Genomic DNA, 19,961 nt, shown 5'->3' on the forward strand with positions numbered 1-19,961 from the left:
CCGTGTCCCTCACCTGCGGGCGCCTCACAGGCCGCGGGGACTCCGGGGGCAGCGGCGGCCGAGGGGGTCGCTCCCCCATCTCCCGGTGCGGCTCCCGGCCCCGCTGCGGGTGGGCGGTGGGTGCGGGGCCCGCGCTGCCGCGGAGCTGGTGGGTGGTGCGGGCGGAGGGTAACGGGGCTTTTTCCCCCCGAGGGATGCTCGCGTTTAGAAATACTCCCCGTGAAGCCTTCGGTGGCTCCGCAGTAAAAGGAGACGCCAACCGCGGGGTCCCTGAGGGGCGGCGGCGGGGCCGGGACTCGTGCGGGGCCCGAGCGGCCGGCGGGCGGGGGTGTTCCGTCTCTCGGGGTGTGTTTTGGGGCAAATACTGGTGGTTGGGTCAGCTGCTGCGTTTGCGCTCTCGCACGGAGAGCGGCTGTGTGTGGGCGGCTGTTGAAAGCCCCGTAAATCAGATTTTTTTTTTTTCTCTCGGAGAAATGATGCGCGGTTACCGCCAGACCTGGCTTCGCAGCCGTGCTCTCTGCAGCCCCGCGTCGTGGTTTGGGCCTTCACCATAATGTCTGTGTAAAATGAACGGTGAAACTCGTGAGGCGTAATTCTTTGAGCATAGTTTTTCCACGTTCTGTATAAATGTGGGCCCCTCACTGCAAGACAGACATTGAGGGGCCGGAGCGTGTCCGGAGAGGGGCAGCGGAGCTGTGAGGGGTCTGGAGCACACGTGTGATGAGGAGCGGCTGAGGGCCCTGGGGGTGTTCAGCCTGGAGGAGGCTGAGGGGAGACCTTCTCCCTCCCTACAGCTCCCCGAAAGGAGGGGGTAGCGAGGGGGGGCGGTCTCTGCTCCCAAGTAACAAGTGATGGGACAAGATGAAACGGCCTCAAGTTGTGCCAGGGGGAGTTAGTTTGGATATTGGGGAAAATCTCTTCCCCCGAAGGGCTATCAAGCACTGGAAGAGGCTGCCCAGGGCAGCGGTGGAGTTGCCATCCCTGGAGGTGTTTAAAAGCTGGGCAGCCGTGGTGCTGAGGGACATGGGTTAGTTGTGGTTTGGCAGTGTCAGGTTGATGGTTGGACTTTGATCTTCAAGGCCTTTTCCAACCTGGATGATTCTATGAAAACAGGAAAAACTGGCACTATAAACAGAACTGATGGTTTAAAACTGTTTAGGACTCAAGTAGGCTTACTTCTTGCTTGTGGGTATGTGTGTATGCGCATGTATTTATATTAATGAGATGACTAACAGTCACATTAATGTATTTTGAGAAGAGAGAGGCCTCAGTGGTGTTACCTGAGGTAGACGATTGATTGGACAGTTCCATGTGGTGCATTATAACCTGCAGAAACCACGGCATCAGTTTTGGGGGATTACTGCCAGGAGGGTCAGTGAAGCATTTTCTGCAAAAGGTGCTGAGTTTTCCACAGGAGAATGACTTTCTGGTTTTACAGTAGCTTAAATATAACATCTTCCTAAAGCAAACATGATGAAAATTCTCCAAAACTCAGTGCAGATATACCTTTTCATAGTTAAGTAGCGACAAATGATTCTTATACCAGTGTAATTATAGTATAACTCTGTATACAAGATTGACATTTAATATAAAAAAGGTTTTAATTGCAGTTTGATGGTTTCTGTTACAGAATAGTTCTATTTGAGAATGCCAAAAACGAATGTGGAAAAAAAAGAAATGAAGGCAGAAAAAAGAAAAAAGCTAAAGCTAAAGGCCCCAGAGGGAGAGCTGGAATCAGAAACTGAAGCAAAGAAAAAGAAACAAAATCTGCAGGTAGGTTCTCCAGGTTTTGACTGTTTAATTCAATAAAATGTGGATATATTGTTACCTGTGATGTGACGGGTTTAGAGATTCTGAATCTGAATGTACTATTTGATTCAGTTGCAGTGATTCCCTGGATGCGATATACCTAGAGCGAAAAGTTAAAAGGAGAAGATAAATTAAGCCAAATCTGGGTAGGATTGTGGCAGTCAGAGTATGTGATCTCTCTTTGTTTTGGATGCTTCTGTGAAAGACAGAGAATGTGACAGAATGTGGGTGAAAGGCGAACCATATGGCTTTAAGCAACTGTCATACGTCAATATAGGCGTAGTCTGAGTCTTCATGTGATCCTGAGTGGCTGGAAAAACATGAAAGATGTTTTCTTGGAAATTGTCTTGATTTTTGGACAGAATGTCAAGTGGCCAGAAGGTGTCAGCAGTCTCTTTGTATTACTGAACATTTATGACTTAATCTTTTGAGAATGAAATTAGCAATATTGAGATGTTAAATTTAAGTGGAAACTTAGAGCTGTAAGTTTTTTGTGATGGAAATGATACATAAAGAGGGTGATTCAATTCTGCTGTTCTGAGTGGCTACTGTAGAATGTGGATCAAAGAAATATGAAGTGGTTCGATACTGTTGGGAAGTGGAGAAGGAAAGGCAAACGTTTTTTCCTCAGGATTTCTCCGGGTGATGTTAAGCCATGGTGTTAACTCTCTTATGTTTCCCAGTCTAACAGAAAATAGACGTGAAAGCTGCTTGTTGGTTTATTTATCATGAGATGTATAGCTCAATGGAGATCATATAACTAAGAAGTAGTACTTTTTATTTTGTTATTAGGCTTTATTTAAGCTCGTTGGGAAGAATATTTTTGTTTCTAGCCATTACATTTAGGGTTTCTGAAGCATCATAGAAAAAAAGCCAACCTATCGGCAGCAGCTATTCAGAGGTCTGTAAATTCTTGTAGTTTTGAACTCGGCAGAAACTTTCCTAAGTAAAGTAGGGAAAGATTGTATTTTTGTCTATATCAAAGCAAAAATAGAAAATATGGTATTTATAGCTTAATAAGTGGGAATGTTTCTCCTTTCCTCTGTCGGGTATGACTTTAGATTCACGGCACTATAATTCAATTTGAGGGAAAATAATTTTCCAGGATAAAACAGTGTGAAATTGAAATGTCAAAATTAAAGTTTTATTGCCTGTGACAATCTGTATAATTTCATGTAGAAGTGGAAAAAATCCCAAGTGGGCTTCAAATCCCGAGCAAGCGGGGCCTTCTTGGACCATCTAATATTGTGTGATAAGTTCTTAGAACCTCCAAATTAGTATTTGTTGGCCGTGCAGACTGTAGGACTGTGAAAGAAAGAGCAAATATTACATGGAAAGGAGAATCCTTAATACTATTAGGGAACACCACTAGGCACAACTGTTCCTAGAATTACAAAAGTTGGTGTCAGTGGGTGGCTTAGACATGTATCTACTGTTAGTTTTAGGGAATGCCATATAAGGTCTATGACAAGTCGTTTCTTGGCATCAGCTTTATAAACTATAACTGTTGATAGTAGGGAAGTGTAAGTTAGCAGACCGCGTTTTTTGTTTGAAATGGCTGTTGAGAATGAAAAATGTTAGGCAGCTCTTAAACAGTTTTGCTTCAGAAATGGTTAATGGAAGCTAGCTGTTTACCAGTTCATGACTGTTCCTCAGCACGCGTGCTCCCGGCTTTGTGTGAAATACTTGGTTAAGTCACAATGGCAGTTATGCTTTAAAATGCTTTTGGTCATCAAACCTTGTCAGCATGGAACATGTGGTAGAAAACAAGGTAAAATTGCTTGGTGTGTACAGGAAGATCAGGAGGAACTCTTGAGGCTGCAGTGATGTGTTCAGTTAGTCTGGATGGTTCCAAAGAAGAAATTTGGAACCAAAATTAAGGCAACTGCTGAGAGTGTTTATTCTGCAGCCTTACTTTCTTTACTTTTATTTCTGTCACTGTAAAATAAGCTGGAGCCTTGATAGATCTACAGAAATTCCCGAATTATCGCAACTGGATTCTGATGAGATGTGATTTAATTCAGTTACTGCATTAAAAGTCAAAGAAAACTTTTTTCTGGCATTCTTAAAGTAAGGATGGGTAGACTCCAGTTTCTCCTAAGGACTCTCTTATATGATGGAAAGAAGTCAACAGATAGTGTATATTATACGTATATAGCTATTACATAGCTTTTTGTGGGAGAGAGGTTTCGCTGGTTCATTAAGACACTTTACTTTCCTATGATTTACTTTTTTTCTATTCTAGTGCAGCAATTTTAGGCTCCAAAGTGGAAAATGTAAATCTTTAATTGATTTCATTATAGAGCTGCAGGCAGGCAAGTTGAAGTGTGTCTGAAGTGACTGGATTTAGAGTACATTCATCATTCCTTCATGAAATTTGTTTCAAAAATTCTTACCAGCCAAAGACTAGTGTTTTTCCTTAGAACAACTTGACCTTTCAGAGTAATCTTGATGTTTTATTGATTTTCATCTACTCAATTTCTTCTGTTTACATTAAATAGCAATGAGCAATTCAAGACCAATATAAATGTTTTCATGAATGATCTTAGAGCTACACAGCTCTAAAAGACACATCTCTAGTGGAGCTGAGAAAGACAAGTTTTTAAAATCAGTGCAGCCTTGTGTTTTTTTTCTCTGACGGATTTTCATAATGTTACTGTTTTATTTAACTACTTGGCAATAAACCCCACATTTTAAACATTGATTTATTATTATTTTTTAATGCCTGGATATTGGATTTACTTGTGTGGGGTTTTTTTTATGATGATTTTGTAGTTTACGAAGACACTTGTATGTTAAACCTTCCTATAGTTGGAGATGATTCTTTTGAATTGTCACATAACAAAGAAAAGAGATTTAAAATGTGTCATCTAGACTGGTGGTCTGAAGTTAAATACTGTCTTCTTGGATAAAAAACTTTCCGATGGACCTTGTCTGAGACAAATTAATTTTTGTTTCGGTTCTCTGAGGGGGAAAAAAAAAAAAATTACAGTATTGTTAACGTGTCACCTGGAACTAACAGAAGCATTAGAAGTGCTTGTTTGCAGTTCCCCGTGTCTTGCTTCTGTTTATGGATTTCTTCAGCCTTCCGAATTGCGGCTGCCTTAGTGCCACCAAGCTTATCGAAACTGCAGTACTGACACAACACCGCAGGTAGGGAACAACATGTTGTGGCTGCTTTGTTTATGAAGGCTATTAGAGTTCTACCCAGAACGACCTTACTGTATCAAAGGATCTCTTAACCTTGTAATTTAAGGGTAGATCTCGTTTCTCCAGTGCCGCTTCCAGAGCTGCTGGCTTTCTACAGAACAGTAAGAAATTTGTCCAGAGCCGAACATCTGTTCGGCAAGACTGAAAATTCATAATCGTAGAAAGCAATATTAATTTCCTGTTCCTTCCCAATTTAGCCTGGCAAACATTGTAACTTTGAGGAAAACTACAATGACTAAGAGGCAATCAATATTAATCAAATCCCGTTGTTGGTGGTTGAAGGGTACGTCAGGTAACGCTCAGGCAGTCAGCGGGCGTCTCTTTGTATGTTCCTTCTCAGCTTCAGCGTTGCGAAGGGTTGGAGGAGGAGGAATCAACGTTTTCCCCAGATAAAGGCAAAACCAGTGGGAAAGGAATTTAATTTTTGAGATTCCATACAGATAGTACAAACAATGGCAAATAAACAAGTAGCTCATGGTGGCTCTTTAATCAGAGGGCCAGTGTGCAGGTGCCCAAACAGTAAGAGCTGTTTACTAAATGGAAAATGGCAAAATTAGTAGGGAGAGGGTTTTTCTGTTCAACTTTTTGGAGGTTACCGTAAAGGCCAAGAGGGAGTTATTAAGCTAGTACTACAGCAAAGAGAACCACAAAAAATGATTCTTTAAAATCATCGCTTGTGGTAGTGGAAAACCAGATACAATTATGTTTAAGCTGTGGAAATAAACGTGTTGGTGTGAGCTTGGTGGAATAGCTAGGAATGCTGCTTTGATACGATCTTTAATGCTGCTTGTGATCGGGGAACTGGGGTAGTAATTTGAATGGTTAATGAATGCAAACCAGACATTCATGCTACAAAACCTATCAAGCAGATACTGTAAAGCTATCATCGGAAAGTGTATTTATTTATTTGACAACCCACTAATTCATACCCAAGCCTGCTGTTGAAATAATGAGTTGTGGATGATTTGTAAACAAACTCAGTAATCCTTTATTGTTCCATTAATTTTTTTTTTTTTTTAATTAATGGGAAGCTTATCTTGTAACCATCAAAAGAAGTTGGTTTGTATTTTCTCATCCTAAAAAATGCCATGAAGTTACAACTTAGCGTTGATGTTGCAGGATTTTCTTCTGTTTACCGGGCTACCAATATTAGATGTATCTTATATACATTAAAAATATATTTTGGAAACTGCTTGCATTGCAATTCCACTATCAGCTCTTCCTGTATTTGTTTAGTTTTGCTTTACTAGCTTAATCCTCTGTTGTATGCATTAGTGTTATCTGTTTGTCATTAATTTTTGTTTGTTTAGGAAATATGTAGAAAACCAATCTTAAATGTTGAAAAAAGGAAGATAAATTCAAAAAAGTTCATTTTATTTAGCATAAACTCCTAAAATAAGAATCTTGTCTTGTACTGTTTGGGTTTTTTTCTTTTTGACCATTTAAAAAATGTCTCTTACATGCAAATAGAGTTTTGTCCGTGTTATGAAGAGAAGATGACACAATCTTTCAACTTCCCCCCCATCCCTCCGTCTGCCCCCACGCCTCGATGTGAGGATACATCAGCAGTTAGCAGTTTCCCAGCGATAAAGGGGGGGTGACAGCTATTTCGTAGAATGGCGAAGTTAAATGTCAGTATGGATATTAGTCTGTAATTGAAATATTTGGTCTATTTCTCTTTCCTTTGGGCTACCTTTCAGTTGAATGTTTATTCTTGGTTTAGTTGCATTTTTTCTTACTTGCACAAAGAGACAGGTTTGCTGGCCCGTTGGCTTCCGATTGCCTCGCCGCAGGATGGCCTTCTGATAGCTTCATAATTTTTTTTTTTTTTTTTCAACTATAAACCCATTTGGCACTTGTGACTTACTGTGTGAGATCTTACTTGGTTTGTCTGCTTTCTTATCGTCTATGCAATATTTCTCAAATTAGGAAAAATAAATAAAAAAAACCCTCACAAACTTTGTGGGCAGCTGCTTACGGGACTGAAATATTTGTTTCCCGCTAACGCTTTTTCATCAGAATATTGATGGAGTTGCTTTAAATTATTTTTTTTAATTACCCATACATTTATTTATTTTTTAAAAGTGGTAAATTTGATTGTGACACCATATAGTGTTTATAGAGAATAGTAGGCCTTTTGTAAACAGACATGTCTAAGAAGGTACAAAATAGTGTCTGAAATACGGATATGCATAGATTAGGCTGAATAATTTTACATTCCTTTGAAAATTATTTTTGTAATGGTAGGAATAGATTTCCCAGGAAAGAGTATTCACAGCTGGGAAAACAGTTGCTACTTTGAAGATGGTTTTCCCAGGCAAAAGGCTCACGTCCCCAACTGTGTTTGGTATAAACAATATGTGGTGTATTTCTTACTTTTGTTTAAAGGAATTGTGCGTTCTTCATTACACACTAACTAGCAAGAGTTTCATGCTAATTCTGGGTATTTGCCTCAATCTGTATACATTTGAAGTGAATTCCTTGTTAATAAAAGTAATTAATATAGCCAGGGTATTAAAGTGATGGGGAGTTTGAGGGTGAAACGCAACTGTCCCCTTTTTACTATTAAGAGGGGAAATTCTTCCTTCTCTTCGTGGAGCACATACTCGACGTTTCCTCTTGGCTCCCATTCTTCTCTTCATGGTGAGACCTTCCTGGTGAGACCTTCCTCGACGGTTCTCATTAGGTTTCCAGTATAAATCCCCACTTTCATGATTTAGCAGCAAATATCTTCACAAAACTGAAATTCAGCACAGGATTCCCACTTCTGGGCTGACCGTTGAGTAACGGTCTTCGAGCGGTGGCTGAAGGAGGGAGCAGAGGTTAGGTCTGCTCGACCGCGTGTCGCCCAGCTCCAGTCCAGTGAGAACACTGTTTTCTGTCCTTTTGTCAATTATGACTTTTTTTTTTTTTCCTGGTTCTGTGTTAATGACTTCTAACTCATCATAGAGTTAGAATCATAGTTAGCATCATAAATGAAAATTGCTGGAAAAGGCCCAAATTGCTGAATATAGAAAACTTGTAACAAAACCTCCAAATATGTATAACTTCAGTTTAAAACAAACAAAAATTCCCACTACATGTTTGACTTCATAAAACACATTCCACTTGGCAAGAAATTTAAATTGTAAGCTTGAAAGGATAAATGTTTGCTACATTCTGGTATAGGATAAAGAACAGAAATGGGCATTCAAAGGTAGTGGTTCTTGACAGGGCTGGAAACTTGGAAGTGTGTACAGTAATAATGTTAATGCAAGCTTGAGTCCGGTGGATTTGTTACTTCCTCTTTATTGGTCTTGGTGCTATTTTGTTAATGTTAATTTGTTCAAAACCCCTAAAATGGCACAGATTGGGATATTTAAAATATGTTTATTCTAAAAAGCAGCAGTTATCCCTGTCCTTAACGGAACACTACTGCTTTTTTAAACAACATAGGAGTCTGCTATAAGGATTTTTATAAAATACAAATTATTGTGTATTGATGGAATAGATTTATATTTAAATAAAGAAAAATCGGAGCAGATAAAAGTGGCTGTTTCCACAGTATGAAACGCAGTATGAGAAACTAGAAGTATTTCACCAGAAGTTTCCTCCTCCGGAATACCTGTTGTGTTGAGATGCAATACTGCGAACTGCAGCAAAGATTAGTGTATATTGATGTATGTTAATTAATAAATTGCAGCATAGGTAAAATGGCTCGGGTATTAGATCAAAGCCATGCAGATTAATAAATACTTGGAAAGTGCTCATCTGTTACATCCAACAGGTCATTAGAACAGAAAAGTAATCTTTTGACTTTCAGAAGCTGCCTGAAATAACGAGGGTACAGGCATGAAGGTATTCGGCAGGGGAACCTCTTGCTTAAAGAACCAGACGCTGTCTTCGAATGCATTTACCTATTTCTAATTGAATCCCACAAGAGTTCTGTAGGACATCAAACGGAAGATCATCAACCACTGTTTTATTAAATTTCTCAGCATGATCTTAATAATTTGCATCTGTAGACCAGGCTTTTGCAAACAACATATATATACAAGGGAAGACAGAGCTCTGCTCAACAGTCAAAACTGTTCCCAGAATGTACCGCAGACTTAGAGCTGCATCATTATATAGAAGAGAGTAGAAAGTATGTGGAGAAAATACACACTTTTAATAACTGTCATTCTATGCTGCCTTTACGTAATGTACTGAATCATAAATGGAAATTATTCATGTTTCCCCACTTGTAAAATAGCGAGGCGGTTACAGAACTGTTGTACTGGACTGTACCACAAAGCTCATTGAAATTGATCACGGCCTTTTTGGGGACTAAGAGTAGAATTTGGAGCCTTCGTGTACCTCTTTGGCTGGTTCTTTTTTCTAGTTACCTTAGAAATAAACAAGTTTTTCCTATTTTATTATGAAAGTCCCATCTATTCTTAGGTCCAAGTCTGTAGCTCCATGATTTTCTAGAGGCATTTTTAATAAACTTGTGGGAGTTTGTTTCCATGGTAAAAGCTCACCACGCTTCATTTAAAACATGATATCTTCGTTACAAAGATTTGTCCAGATTGTCATGGTCTGCTTTGGGCTTAGAATAGGAGTGACCGACTGTCCTGATCCTGATGTAATAAAATCTTCTGGCCAAGACCCAAAAGGTCTCACTCACTATCAGCGATGGTCAAGAAGAGCACAAATCTAGCAGGGACAGGGGACAGATGGGTTTCCATGGATCCTCATGGGCTGAGTGTGCAGTTAGGTCTGTGTGATCTGGTGACAACCAGCAGCACCTCCGCCAGCAGGTCTGTGTGTCTGATTGCATGACACTTCAACCCTGTCATGCCTCATCAGCCAACTTTACAGTAGAATAAGAAGATCGCATGCCATGTTTCTCACCGTTCGAAAGGTATTAAGCTTTTAATATCAGAAGTAATTCTTCTGACTTGGGGGGTTGGACTAGATGACCTTTAAAGGTCCCTTCCAATCGAAACCATTCTGTGACTTTATGTATTTGAAAGCCAAGCAAGTTTATAAATGAAATTCCCACAGGAGTCACTATCTCTACCTTCTTCCTCTCTTGCTATTCAATCATCTGATGGATGTTTGGAGTATCGTCACGTTGTTTAAGTGAGCGCTGCCCTTGATTTCTCTCTATTTGCTGGGTGCGCTTCCCTCGTAACTAAGTACTGGAACACAAGAGTTAAAAGGTTTCTATAGTCAGGTAAAGGCTGTTTCTTTTGTAGTTCTGAATGGAGAGAGAATAAAAGGAAGAAAATCCTATTTGCCATTATATTACTGTTTCTATTGAGAGAATGCCCGGGAAAGGAAATGTTTCTGCTGTTGTGGCAGAAAACAAATCTATCGCCACTACTACTAGGCAATTCTACCTCTGAGCTCTTTCTGTAAAAATAGCCTTAACTCCAATTTCTAAGGATAACTTAACAACATTCCAATAATTTTCCTGTTTCTCTAGTATGTCTTTTTTTCAGTTTTTCTGAAGTCCTTCCAGAAGACACATTCCATGCCATTTGAAAAGGTTTTAAGCCTTTTCAGTGATTTTGCTTGCAGCTCAAATGAGTTGGGACTTGTAAGCAAAGTTGCTGCTTTGGAAAGGCTTACCTTGCTGCATTAAATATTTATTTAGAATAGGTATATTTAAAAAAGTTAGGTTTTACTTTTTGGTGATGGATAGTTCAGTCGTTTGTTAGTGTAGAAGTTTAAAACTTCTGTATATAGCTATAGCTGACTGTTTGAACAATTTGAGAAAATAGGTTGGAAACCTGAATATGGTTTTATCACTGGGTCGAACAACTGCAAAAGCCACTCTAAATGCACAGGTTACTTTGAGACTCAGACGATCGTCTTCATATTTTGTAGTGCAATTCACTGGATGTATGTAAAACAACTGAAGTAGCGTGTAAGAGACCATGTTGGAAGTAAGGTGGGGATCGGACTAGGTGATCTCCAGAGGTCCCTTCCAACCCTGAGCATTCTGTCATTCTGTAATGAGCTGATCCTGCGCTGGCTGAAGTCCTGAGAAGGCATTGCTGCTTTGTTGTCGTCTTGGGTGGCTGGCTCAGTATGACGCCACTGTTTGTTCTTTGCTCCTGGCTGTGTCCTGCTGCCATGGGATGGAATGGAAGACTAAAAGGAAGCCAAAAGCTGAAAGTTTTTGGTGTATCGTATGTCAATGTGGAATAAATAATTTGGAGGATACCTCAGGACACCTAAATTATAAATACGAATGGAGGGTGTTCAGGCTGTCAATTCCCGCGTGTGGGCGCGTAAAGCCTGGCGTGGGGCGCGCAGCAGGCGGTGCCTCCCCGCCAGCCCAGCGTAGCGCCCGCGGCAGCCACGGGCTGCGCCCCTGTCTGAAAAACGGCTTGTTCCCCATCGTCTGCTGCTGCAGATTTAGCATAAAAAAAGAGAAAGTGCAATTCCCAGGTGGAGATGGTTTATCGGTGACATATTTATTAAACAGAATGTAAAAAAATAATAACAACTTCTTAACTTAAACAGTCTCTGAATGGGTAGGTCTGACTGTTACCCGTGGGCTGCTGTAGGTGTATCGGTAATGTAAGCGTAAACTTCTATTGCAAAGATATAATTCAATCATTTGAATTAAACAATGAAGTTGGCCCTATGCTCTTCTATGATGAAAATTTTAAATATTTGTCTGATGGTCTGAATGGGTACGGTAAAACTTCTGAAGTGGAAGGGCAGGATACTGTCCCTTAAATCAAAATCAAACCATTATCTTTGTTGTTTTCAATGTAAATCAAATTAATTAATCGGTTCACCTTATGAATAGCTGTTAAAATTCACACCTGCCTTCTTCATACATTCACTTGTTTTTCCGACTTACGCAGAAACAAGTTCAAATGGAATGAAATGATAATCAGGGTTGAACTTGACATGCTTTTACTTAGGGTAAACCACTTTTTAACGCATTTCCTACGTGACAGTCCTAACCATTCAAAATTGTCCAGACAAGCTTTTGCAATCTTAATAAACGGCTGAGAGAATACAGCAAAATCCTCACACGGGGGAAGAAAAAATCAGTTAGCTTCTAACATAACTTGATGGCTGGAAAAAAAGATTAGAGCCTGTACTGTACAGCCAGTGAATTTTGTTTAAAGCACAGATTAGTCTGAAATTTTGAAAGCATTTTCTTGTTAATTTTTTTTTTTTTTTTAAAGCTTGCCTATTTGCAAGTTCGGTAGATGGATTTCATATGCCAGATAAGACATTTTCAGTTAATAATATAAACATGAGATTACACTGGGGGACTATAAGACGAACCTGTGTCTCTTTCATTTGATAGAAACAACATTGAAGAAAACCATGTTTTAAGAATTCTGATTTTTGCTTATTTTTAAAAAAATATTTTATAGTGTATGGTTGTCTTTTGGGGTTGGTGGATTGACTGTTCTGACTGCCACTCTCCTGATTTTCTGTGGAGCAGAAGGGGGAAGGGAGGGGTGACTTTTCTTGCATCTTGCCCGTTCTCTGTCAAAGTCTTGCACCGAGTTTGGGATCACCCGAGTCATTGATGCAGATTCCCTGTCACACGCCCTCACAGCCTGTAACGCTTTTCATCAATTAATGAAGCTTCGTCTCTAGATGGACTGACTTTGCTTTTTCTAGATGCGGATGTGTTGTGCCTGCATAGTCAGTATTTAGTGTATCTCCTAAAACTGTTAAAGGATGCAAGTTACAGCATCTCTCTAACATGTTAAAATGGTCTCAGATAACTTTTTCTCATATCTTTCCACGCAGGTGAGGGAAGACGGTTGCTTTTGGGGCCATCAGGTTCAGACTGGTGCTAGTTTGTGGTGTTTGGATTTATTTTGTTTCTAGATATTCAATAATACTCTGTGCATTCCCAGCATTTTTTGTGTTAAGGTATTATTTTCAAAAGCAGTTAACAGTTTCAGGGATTCTTCGATCTCATTTTGTTGTTTTTTTTTTTTTTTTTTTTTTTTGTTTGTTTTTTTCTCCTTTGTGTGCTTTCCCTAATACTGGACTTCTCTTGTCTGGAAACTTGATATAGAATATTACAGCAAAGATTGTAAGCATCTGTGATAAGCAGGTTTTTAAATCTCATAGTTGTCATCAGTCCAGCATTTTAGAAAGGCATACGGAATCCTTTCCTTGAACAATTGAACAATTTGTGAGAGACCAGAGGGAAAAGTTAAGTGCAGTAGTTATATCACAATTCTTACACTCATTTCCCCTTTCCCCTACACTCCAGAAAAGGTTTTGCTTACTGATGATCATGCTCTTTAATTTAAAAATGCTCTTTAATTTTAAAACTACATAAAGTGCAGCTCTTTTTGTTCATGGATAAGCTGTGGTGAGGAGTTACTGCAAGATGATGGGCTGCAGAAAGCATGTTGTATATATAAATACATGAAAGTTGTATGGCATTTCTGTAAATGTTACTTTGCACATAGTTGCTGGTTTTTTTAAAAAAAAAGTTTTGGGAAGAAGTGTGCCATTTTTTTCACCTGGAAGAAGACTTTTTGTTTAAAGTAAGAAGTATGTTTAAATTTAGTCGTTTCAGGCACAGTTCATAAGCCTGTACCAAAATATCAACAGTAGGAAACTCACCAGGTAGTTTAGATTTGTAATTTGGTTTTGAATGTGCAATAGGTTGTTTCAGGCTGAGTAAATCCTGTTTTCTTCATACTACAGTAATCTTATCTGTGCCAGATTTCACTGTGAGATCAGGACATTGCTGAATACGATCATGTAGAAACAAACTATTTCACAGTGTGTATGAGCAGGTATTTGCTAGTACTGCCTGTTTATTATTATAAGCTTCTGAGCAAAGACACTTTCTTGATTTGTTACCTACAGTGGTGATGAAAGGGCTCCTGTCATAGCCTTGATCAAAACCCAGACTCCTGTATTGGAAGGGAGGAGGAGGGGAAAGGAGTTTACTCCTATAAAAGCAAAATAAGCAACAACTACGATTGGGAAAGCGTATTCCTGTAACCCCAAATAAGTTATTTATTCACGGCAAGTGTCAAGATGACACAAACCTAATAGATCTGTAAGCTCCGAGGATGGGTCTGTCTTCACGGCGTGGCATAGCCAAGAGAATTACCCATTCCTTCAGCTCTGCATTGTCTGAAATAGCTGTCTTTCAAGGTGTGATTGATGCACAGTGGCAGTCAATAGGATGTGAGTAATTGTGGCTAATTCCAAAGGTGAAAATAATGAGGAAAAAGGGCAATGTGTGATGTAGCGCAGTGGGGTGAGATTTCTTGCGAAGTGGTGTTTAGCAACTCCCGTTCTGCGCAGAGAGGGCATGGCAATGCTGGCATCTTTCTTGAGAGAAGATATATTTGGTGTTCTACAGGGAAGATGTGACTAAATGACATTTTTCCTTAGGCTGTGATTAGCTGTTGCTCACAAATAATCTGCAGCTGCCGCAGACTCCACCCTGCAGCTCCAGTTGCAGGAGTATCTAGCTATCTATTTCAAATTCAGCCATCGTCTTGTGGCCTTTCTGTTTATAGGTCAAGTCTTTTGTGGCCAAAGCTTCCACTAGGAAGCTCTAAGTATTTCGTGAGAAATATGAGCGGAATAATTTTTTTTTTTTTCACTGTTTTCTTTATTGCTTAGTAACTTTAGTCATTGTTTTAGGTGTCTATGTTTAAAAATCCTTTAAAATCCATTCATGTATTGATTAATTCTTATACGACTCTTGAAAATAAGACAAAGCATCTTATTCTGCAGCGTTCTGGTGCTGAAGTCAATGAGCACAGAGGTGAAATGAGTTTGTGCACTTTAGAGGCGCGGCAAGTGATGCTTTAATGATCCTGCACACTAATCTCTGGGAACTTACAGCTCCCTCCGAGCAAGTTCAGCAGTAACCTGTGCTAAACATCAATCAGATTTAAAACCCAATTATTTTCTAGCAGAAATTAAAACCAGTTGTTTTCAAGTATGTGGTGCTAGCATTTTTCTTTGTATAATTTATCTTCAAATGAACAAAGCAACCAACATGCATATTAAAAATCTTGAAAGTCCAGTGGGTTCTGGAGGTGGGAGAGATGATGCACGAATCTGATGACAGCTAATCACACTCCCCATTGCACAAGTTCTCCCCCTCTAAAAACTGAGGCTTCTGTCGTTTTCATAAGCAATTCTTATATTCCTTTGGAGAAATTGACTTTTTTTTTTTTTTTTTGAAAGCCAAAGCATTTTGTTCTGGCCATCGAAATCGGCCTGCTAAATGTGAAGGAGTCTGGTGGAACTTTCATTTAAATCTGAAGGCAGATATGAATGTACATACGGACAGGCACGGGCATTTCTGACAAAAGGCCCAATTATGTCTGTCCTGGCAAAGATTGTCTTGGGAATCCTTAAAAGACAGAACGAAGCATTACATTTTGCTTCCGTGAAGTTCTTTGAGATGAGCAATATAGTTACAGATGATCTCAGTTTTGATCAAGTATTGATGTAAACAGTAGATTACATTTATGAGACAAAAACTCACCACCGTGCTAGATTATATAAAGATTTAAAAAAGTTAATAGTGGAAGACATGCTAGAATACAGTGACGATAGTACTATGTAGTTCTTCTAAGCAAAGTAATTTATCTTAACATATTTGGATGAAAAAAATCAATGTTTTCTGCATTTCCACATCGATACATCGTAATGATTTTTTCCCCACTGTTACGGCAGCTTCATTATTTCAGTGGAAGTACCTCATATACACCAGCAAAGTAGCATCTCTGGTAATCAGGTTACACCTAGAGTCTTCCTAACTTGATAAATTTTTCTCCCATATTGTCATTCATACATGTGTAATACAAAATAAAGCTCCTTCAGTGCTCAGTTTTCAATAATCCTGTTCATAATTAAATATAAATCTGACTAAACCATGTTCTTCTACATTAAAGTCTTGTCATAAAAACACTTTGAATATAAACCTTCAATACTCAGTAGAGCGATACTATATATATATATACACACGTATACAGAAATGCACTTTTTTCTGTTAGTAGCAAGCATTTTGTTCACTATTTGCACAATTTCACAGTCATATGTTTTATACAACCACTACTAAATCAGACTTCCGATTGCTCATTACTGTCAGGAATGACAGACGTTAAGGCAGCCTGACAAAAGCGATGTAGTGTTGACATTTTTGTTTTCTGTTCAATATACAGTCGCAGTTTGTCTCTGAAGGTTTCCCCTAGAAAACTGTAAATTAAGGGGTTCAAACAGCTATTAGAAAAAGCTGCCAGGTTCACAATATGTCCTGTTAAAGGATAATCGTGTCTGAAGGATGGGCTGCTCGAAGAGACAGGCTCGCTTTTCTTCTGCAGGAGTTGAACACTAATGAAGACATTCTCAGGTAGCCAGCAGATAAAGAAAACCAAGACAACAACAAAAATCATTCGTAGAGCCTTTTGTCGCCGCAGTCGAAGACTCCTGTGCTTGTGTGCTTTTATAAGAACTCGAACAATTAATGAGTAACAAAGACCGATGATCACGAAGGGGATAATAAACCCCAAGGTTATTTCTAGCCACTGGATTTCTTTTACATCTGCAAAACAAAAATAGACCTCTCCGGTGTGTTGTAAGTGCACAGCTGTAAATGGAACTAGTGCTGCAGAAATAGACGCCATCCATATGAGACCGCAGCTTAATCTAGCGTGTTGCATAGTGCGAAATATGTTGGACCTCATTACTTTTGCCAGTGCTATGTATCTGTCAAAACTCATCCATGTCAGAAAGAAAATGCTGCTATACATGTTGATCTGAAGGAACAAAGACATAAAGGTACAAATAATAGTGATATCGTAATACTTTTCGTCAAGATTAAAAACCTCAATGAGAGAATCGGCAACTAAAATGAGATCAGCTACTGCCAGATTTATGAAGTAAAGGTCTGGAATAGTCATTTTTTCACGAAAGCTTATGTTGACAACCAGTATCAGAATGTTTCCTACAAAACCAATGGGAAAAAGAAAGATTGTGTAAAGACACGATAAGAAAAGACCGATAACATATTGTTGGTGTTCTGATTTATCAGCTAATCTAGAAGATATGCTTTCATTACACAAATGTGATCCATTTAGGTTAAAAGTTGTGCTGTTACATATAAGAGGTGATACTGAGGCAGAATAAGATTCCATGGTTAAAATATCTGCAGAGAAGGTATCAGTACTCACAGTTTGGTGGTGATGCCAAAAAATCAGGTTTTTGGTTGTTTTCAACTAAGTTCATAGTAAGCATTTTGTTTGGAATGGAAAAAGATGTACAGTTTTGTATAGGAAATTTAAAATTTTTTAGAAGTCAAATTAATTAGACTTAAAATTGACTGAAATGTAACAGTACAAATAGTAAATTCCTGAAGTTATTTTACAGGACACTATATACACTGCAAATGAGAGAATTTACAGTTCCTGTATGCCTTAAGATCATGTAGGAATCTCTTTACCATTATGCTACTTGGATCTCTTTATTAAAAGCTTTTCATCGACAGTGTTGCTTCATGGAGGTCGGAAGGCAGTAGAATTTTAGCTCCATTTGTTTTCTTTTAATAATCAATGAACATCCTTGGACCTGCAATTTGTAAATGGAAAACCATTAATCTCGTACTCCAGCACTGTACCATATGCTTCTGCTAACTTAACATACACAGCGGAGGCTGTAGGAAACATCACGTTTGAATATACGGACAGAGGTTCAGTTAAAAGAATTCAGATTTGTTATACATAAGGATGTATTGTGAGGGCAGAACTGTTAAAACGTTATGTGCCCTTCAGGGATTCAGTATTGGAAAATGTAGAAATATAGAAAATCAGATGAGTGAGTTCAGCCCACTGAAGAAAAACTTCTTTTTTTTTTTTGATAGATAGATAGATAAAAAAGATATGCATTTATTTCATCATCAGCTGGTAAGACTATTAAGTAGCAGAGTCTGTGGCTGAGAAGGTAACGGAGATGAAAAGCAGTTGGTTCCTTCTGCTTTCAGGGGGAAGGAAAAGGCAGATTTTCGAAATGAAGGTAATACGAGCAGCATATTGATTTACACCAACATTATGATACTCAATTTGCTTTTCTTTGTGATTAATTATGTTGCACTGACTTCCGGATAAGAATGGAAAATATCAGTTATCTGATTTGTTTACTTACAAAGGTTGAATGCTATGGGCTTGAAGCATTGCTACAAGTTTATTTAAAAGAAAAAAAAACATTCAAACAAAAGACAGCCCAAAGCAAAAAAACAAAAAAACAAAAAAAACAAAAAAAAAAAACAGCAAGGGAATGACAACCCAGGGTATTTTGTGTGAAATTTTAAATATCTTGAATTGCTTTGATCTTCATCTTACTGCCAACCCCCTTGATTTTAATTGCAGTAAAACCAATAAAAAGAAGTTAAATTGTTTACTAGTAAAATTCAGGCATATTTCCACATTTTAACGAGTTAAACCCAGCTGATGTATGGTCTGGGGGAGAAAAAGGAGCAGATCACTAATGGAGCAGGAGTGTTAGAGTGTTTTCAGTCGGAAATACAGCTCCGAGTTTGCTTAAACGTATTCAAGTTAGCAGAAGTAGCTAGCAGATGCTTAAATACAGATATGTGTTCCAAAGCTTTTATTTCTTAATTAAACAGGCATAACTACACAAGTAGCTATGTTTTGAAGCATTTCCATAATGTAAATCTTTATGCTAAAATACCCACATGAAATTACACTTATTTGAAGAAGTTTTGGTGTCTGGCTCGAGCAGCTGTGGCAGTCAGGCATGAGCTGTTGTCTTTTATGTCACATCCTTTTTATTTTTGAATAAGGCGGTAAAGTGGTTTAAGTACAATAAAAGATAAGTTACCAGTCCAAGCAAGTGATTTTTTTCAAAGGTCTGTCTATGATCGGATTTTAATTACATCTGAATGGCCACCGAAAGCCAAGCAATTACAAGCGTTACAGGGAAGCGTGTAACTGAGAAACTCTTTATTTTTACCTTAATTCCATTTCTGCAGAGGCGATTTTCCTCCAGATGACGCAGGCTGGCTCTTGCTCGGGTACACGCTTCATGGATCTGTCAACTTCCACTCTCGGCTCAGTAAAAACTTGGATTTAGGTGCGCAAAGCTGCAGTGAATGCCACCTGTTGATGATTCGGCAGTAAAAAAAGAATCATATAAAAGTCTATTCTGTTTTAAAACGTCTTAAATAAAGGATAGTTTACAACAGCAAAATGCAGATCTTGCTGCATGTCCTTGGCAATAAAACAAGCTTTATAGATTCCCAGGGTTGTTCTAATTTGTGTGCAGTTGAAGTGCTGCTGAACAGCCTTATAAGGCTAGAATTAACCCTGTTTCTGCTGGTTGCTTTTTTACTAGAACTAATCAAGCATCTTTTCCCTCTTATGTGTCGGTTTTATTTTGCCTAATGTTCATTTTAGCCTCCTTTCTGCCTCTGGCATTTTCTCAGGTTAGGGCGTCCATTCAAACCTACAGCTCAGCTGATCAATAATTAAGAGATTTATTTGCAAATTGTATCTAAGCATATTTATAGATATAAAGCGATAAGTGCTGCTTTACGTGGTATTTTTAAAAGCCTCTGGACGATCTAAAGAGAAGTATTCGATTGAGAGAAGTCTAACAGCTGAGGAGGGTCATTTGCTAAACCGACAACTTAAATCTGTTTTCTTACCTTCATGTCGATCCCATTTTGCTCATTTGTATTTAAATTTTCAGGTATGCATCATCATCCTCACAGTTCTTGGAATTGCCCAGCTCAAAATCACATGGATAAAATAAGCTTATTTTGCAGAGGCGGTGGAGCCTCAGTCTTGCATAAAGCCACCAGTGCTGCAGGTGGAGTTTTGCATTTCATCTGTAGGGGGAGGAAAAAACCTACTTGGCATTTCCAGACGCACCACCTACTGGTGGCCCGAATTCTTAGAACAGAAAGAAGGTTAAACCTTTCT

At 38.8% G+C, this 19,961-nt stretch overlaps 2 protein-coding genes across 4 annotated transcripts in view; one reads left to right on the top strand and one right to left on the bottom strand.

Annotated features, from left to right (window-relative positions):
- CHLSN (cholesin) overlaps positions 1 to 19,961 on the top strand; it is a 152,323-nt gene that overhangs the window by 154 nt on the left and 132,208 nt on the right. For all 3 annotated transcript variants that reach the window (XM_082490388.1, XM_082490389.1, XM_082490387.1), the window contains exon 2: positions 1,631 to 1,773. In XM_082490388.1, coding sequence (XP_082346514.1) covers positions 1,648 to 1,773 — 126 coding nt within the window. In that variant the 5' untranslated portion in view covers positions 1,631 to 1,647. The remainder of the gene's footprint in view (positions 1 to 1,630; positions 1,774 to 19,961) is intronic.
- Positions 16,086 to 17,264, bottom strand: GPER1 (G protein-coupled estrogen receptor 1; the record flags this gene model as incomplete). The annotated part of the gene is made up of 1 exon (XM_082490385.1): positions 16,086 to 17,264. Exon 1 carries the CDS (start codon positions 17,157 to 17,159, stop codon positions 16,086 to 16,088), a length of 1,074 nt encoding a protein of 357 aa, XP_082346511.1. The 5' UTR covers positions 17,160 to 17,264.

This window comes from Vanellus vanellus (genome assembly GCF_965231255.1).
Source record: "Vanellus vanellus genome assembly, chromosome: 14".
In the NCBI taxonomy this organism is placed as follows: Eukaryota; Metazoa; Chordata; class Aves; order Charadriiformes; family Charadriidae; genus Vanellus; species Vanellus vanellus.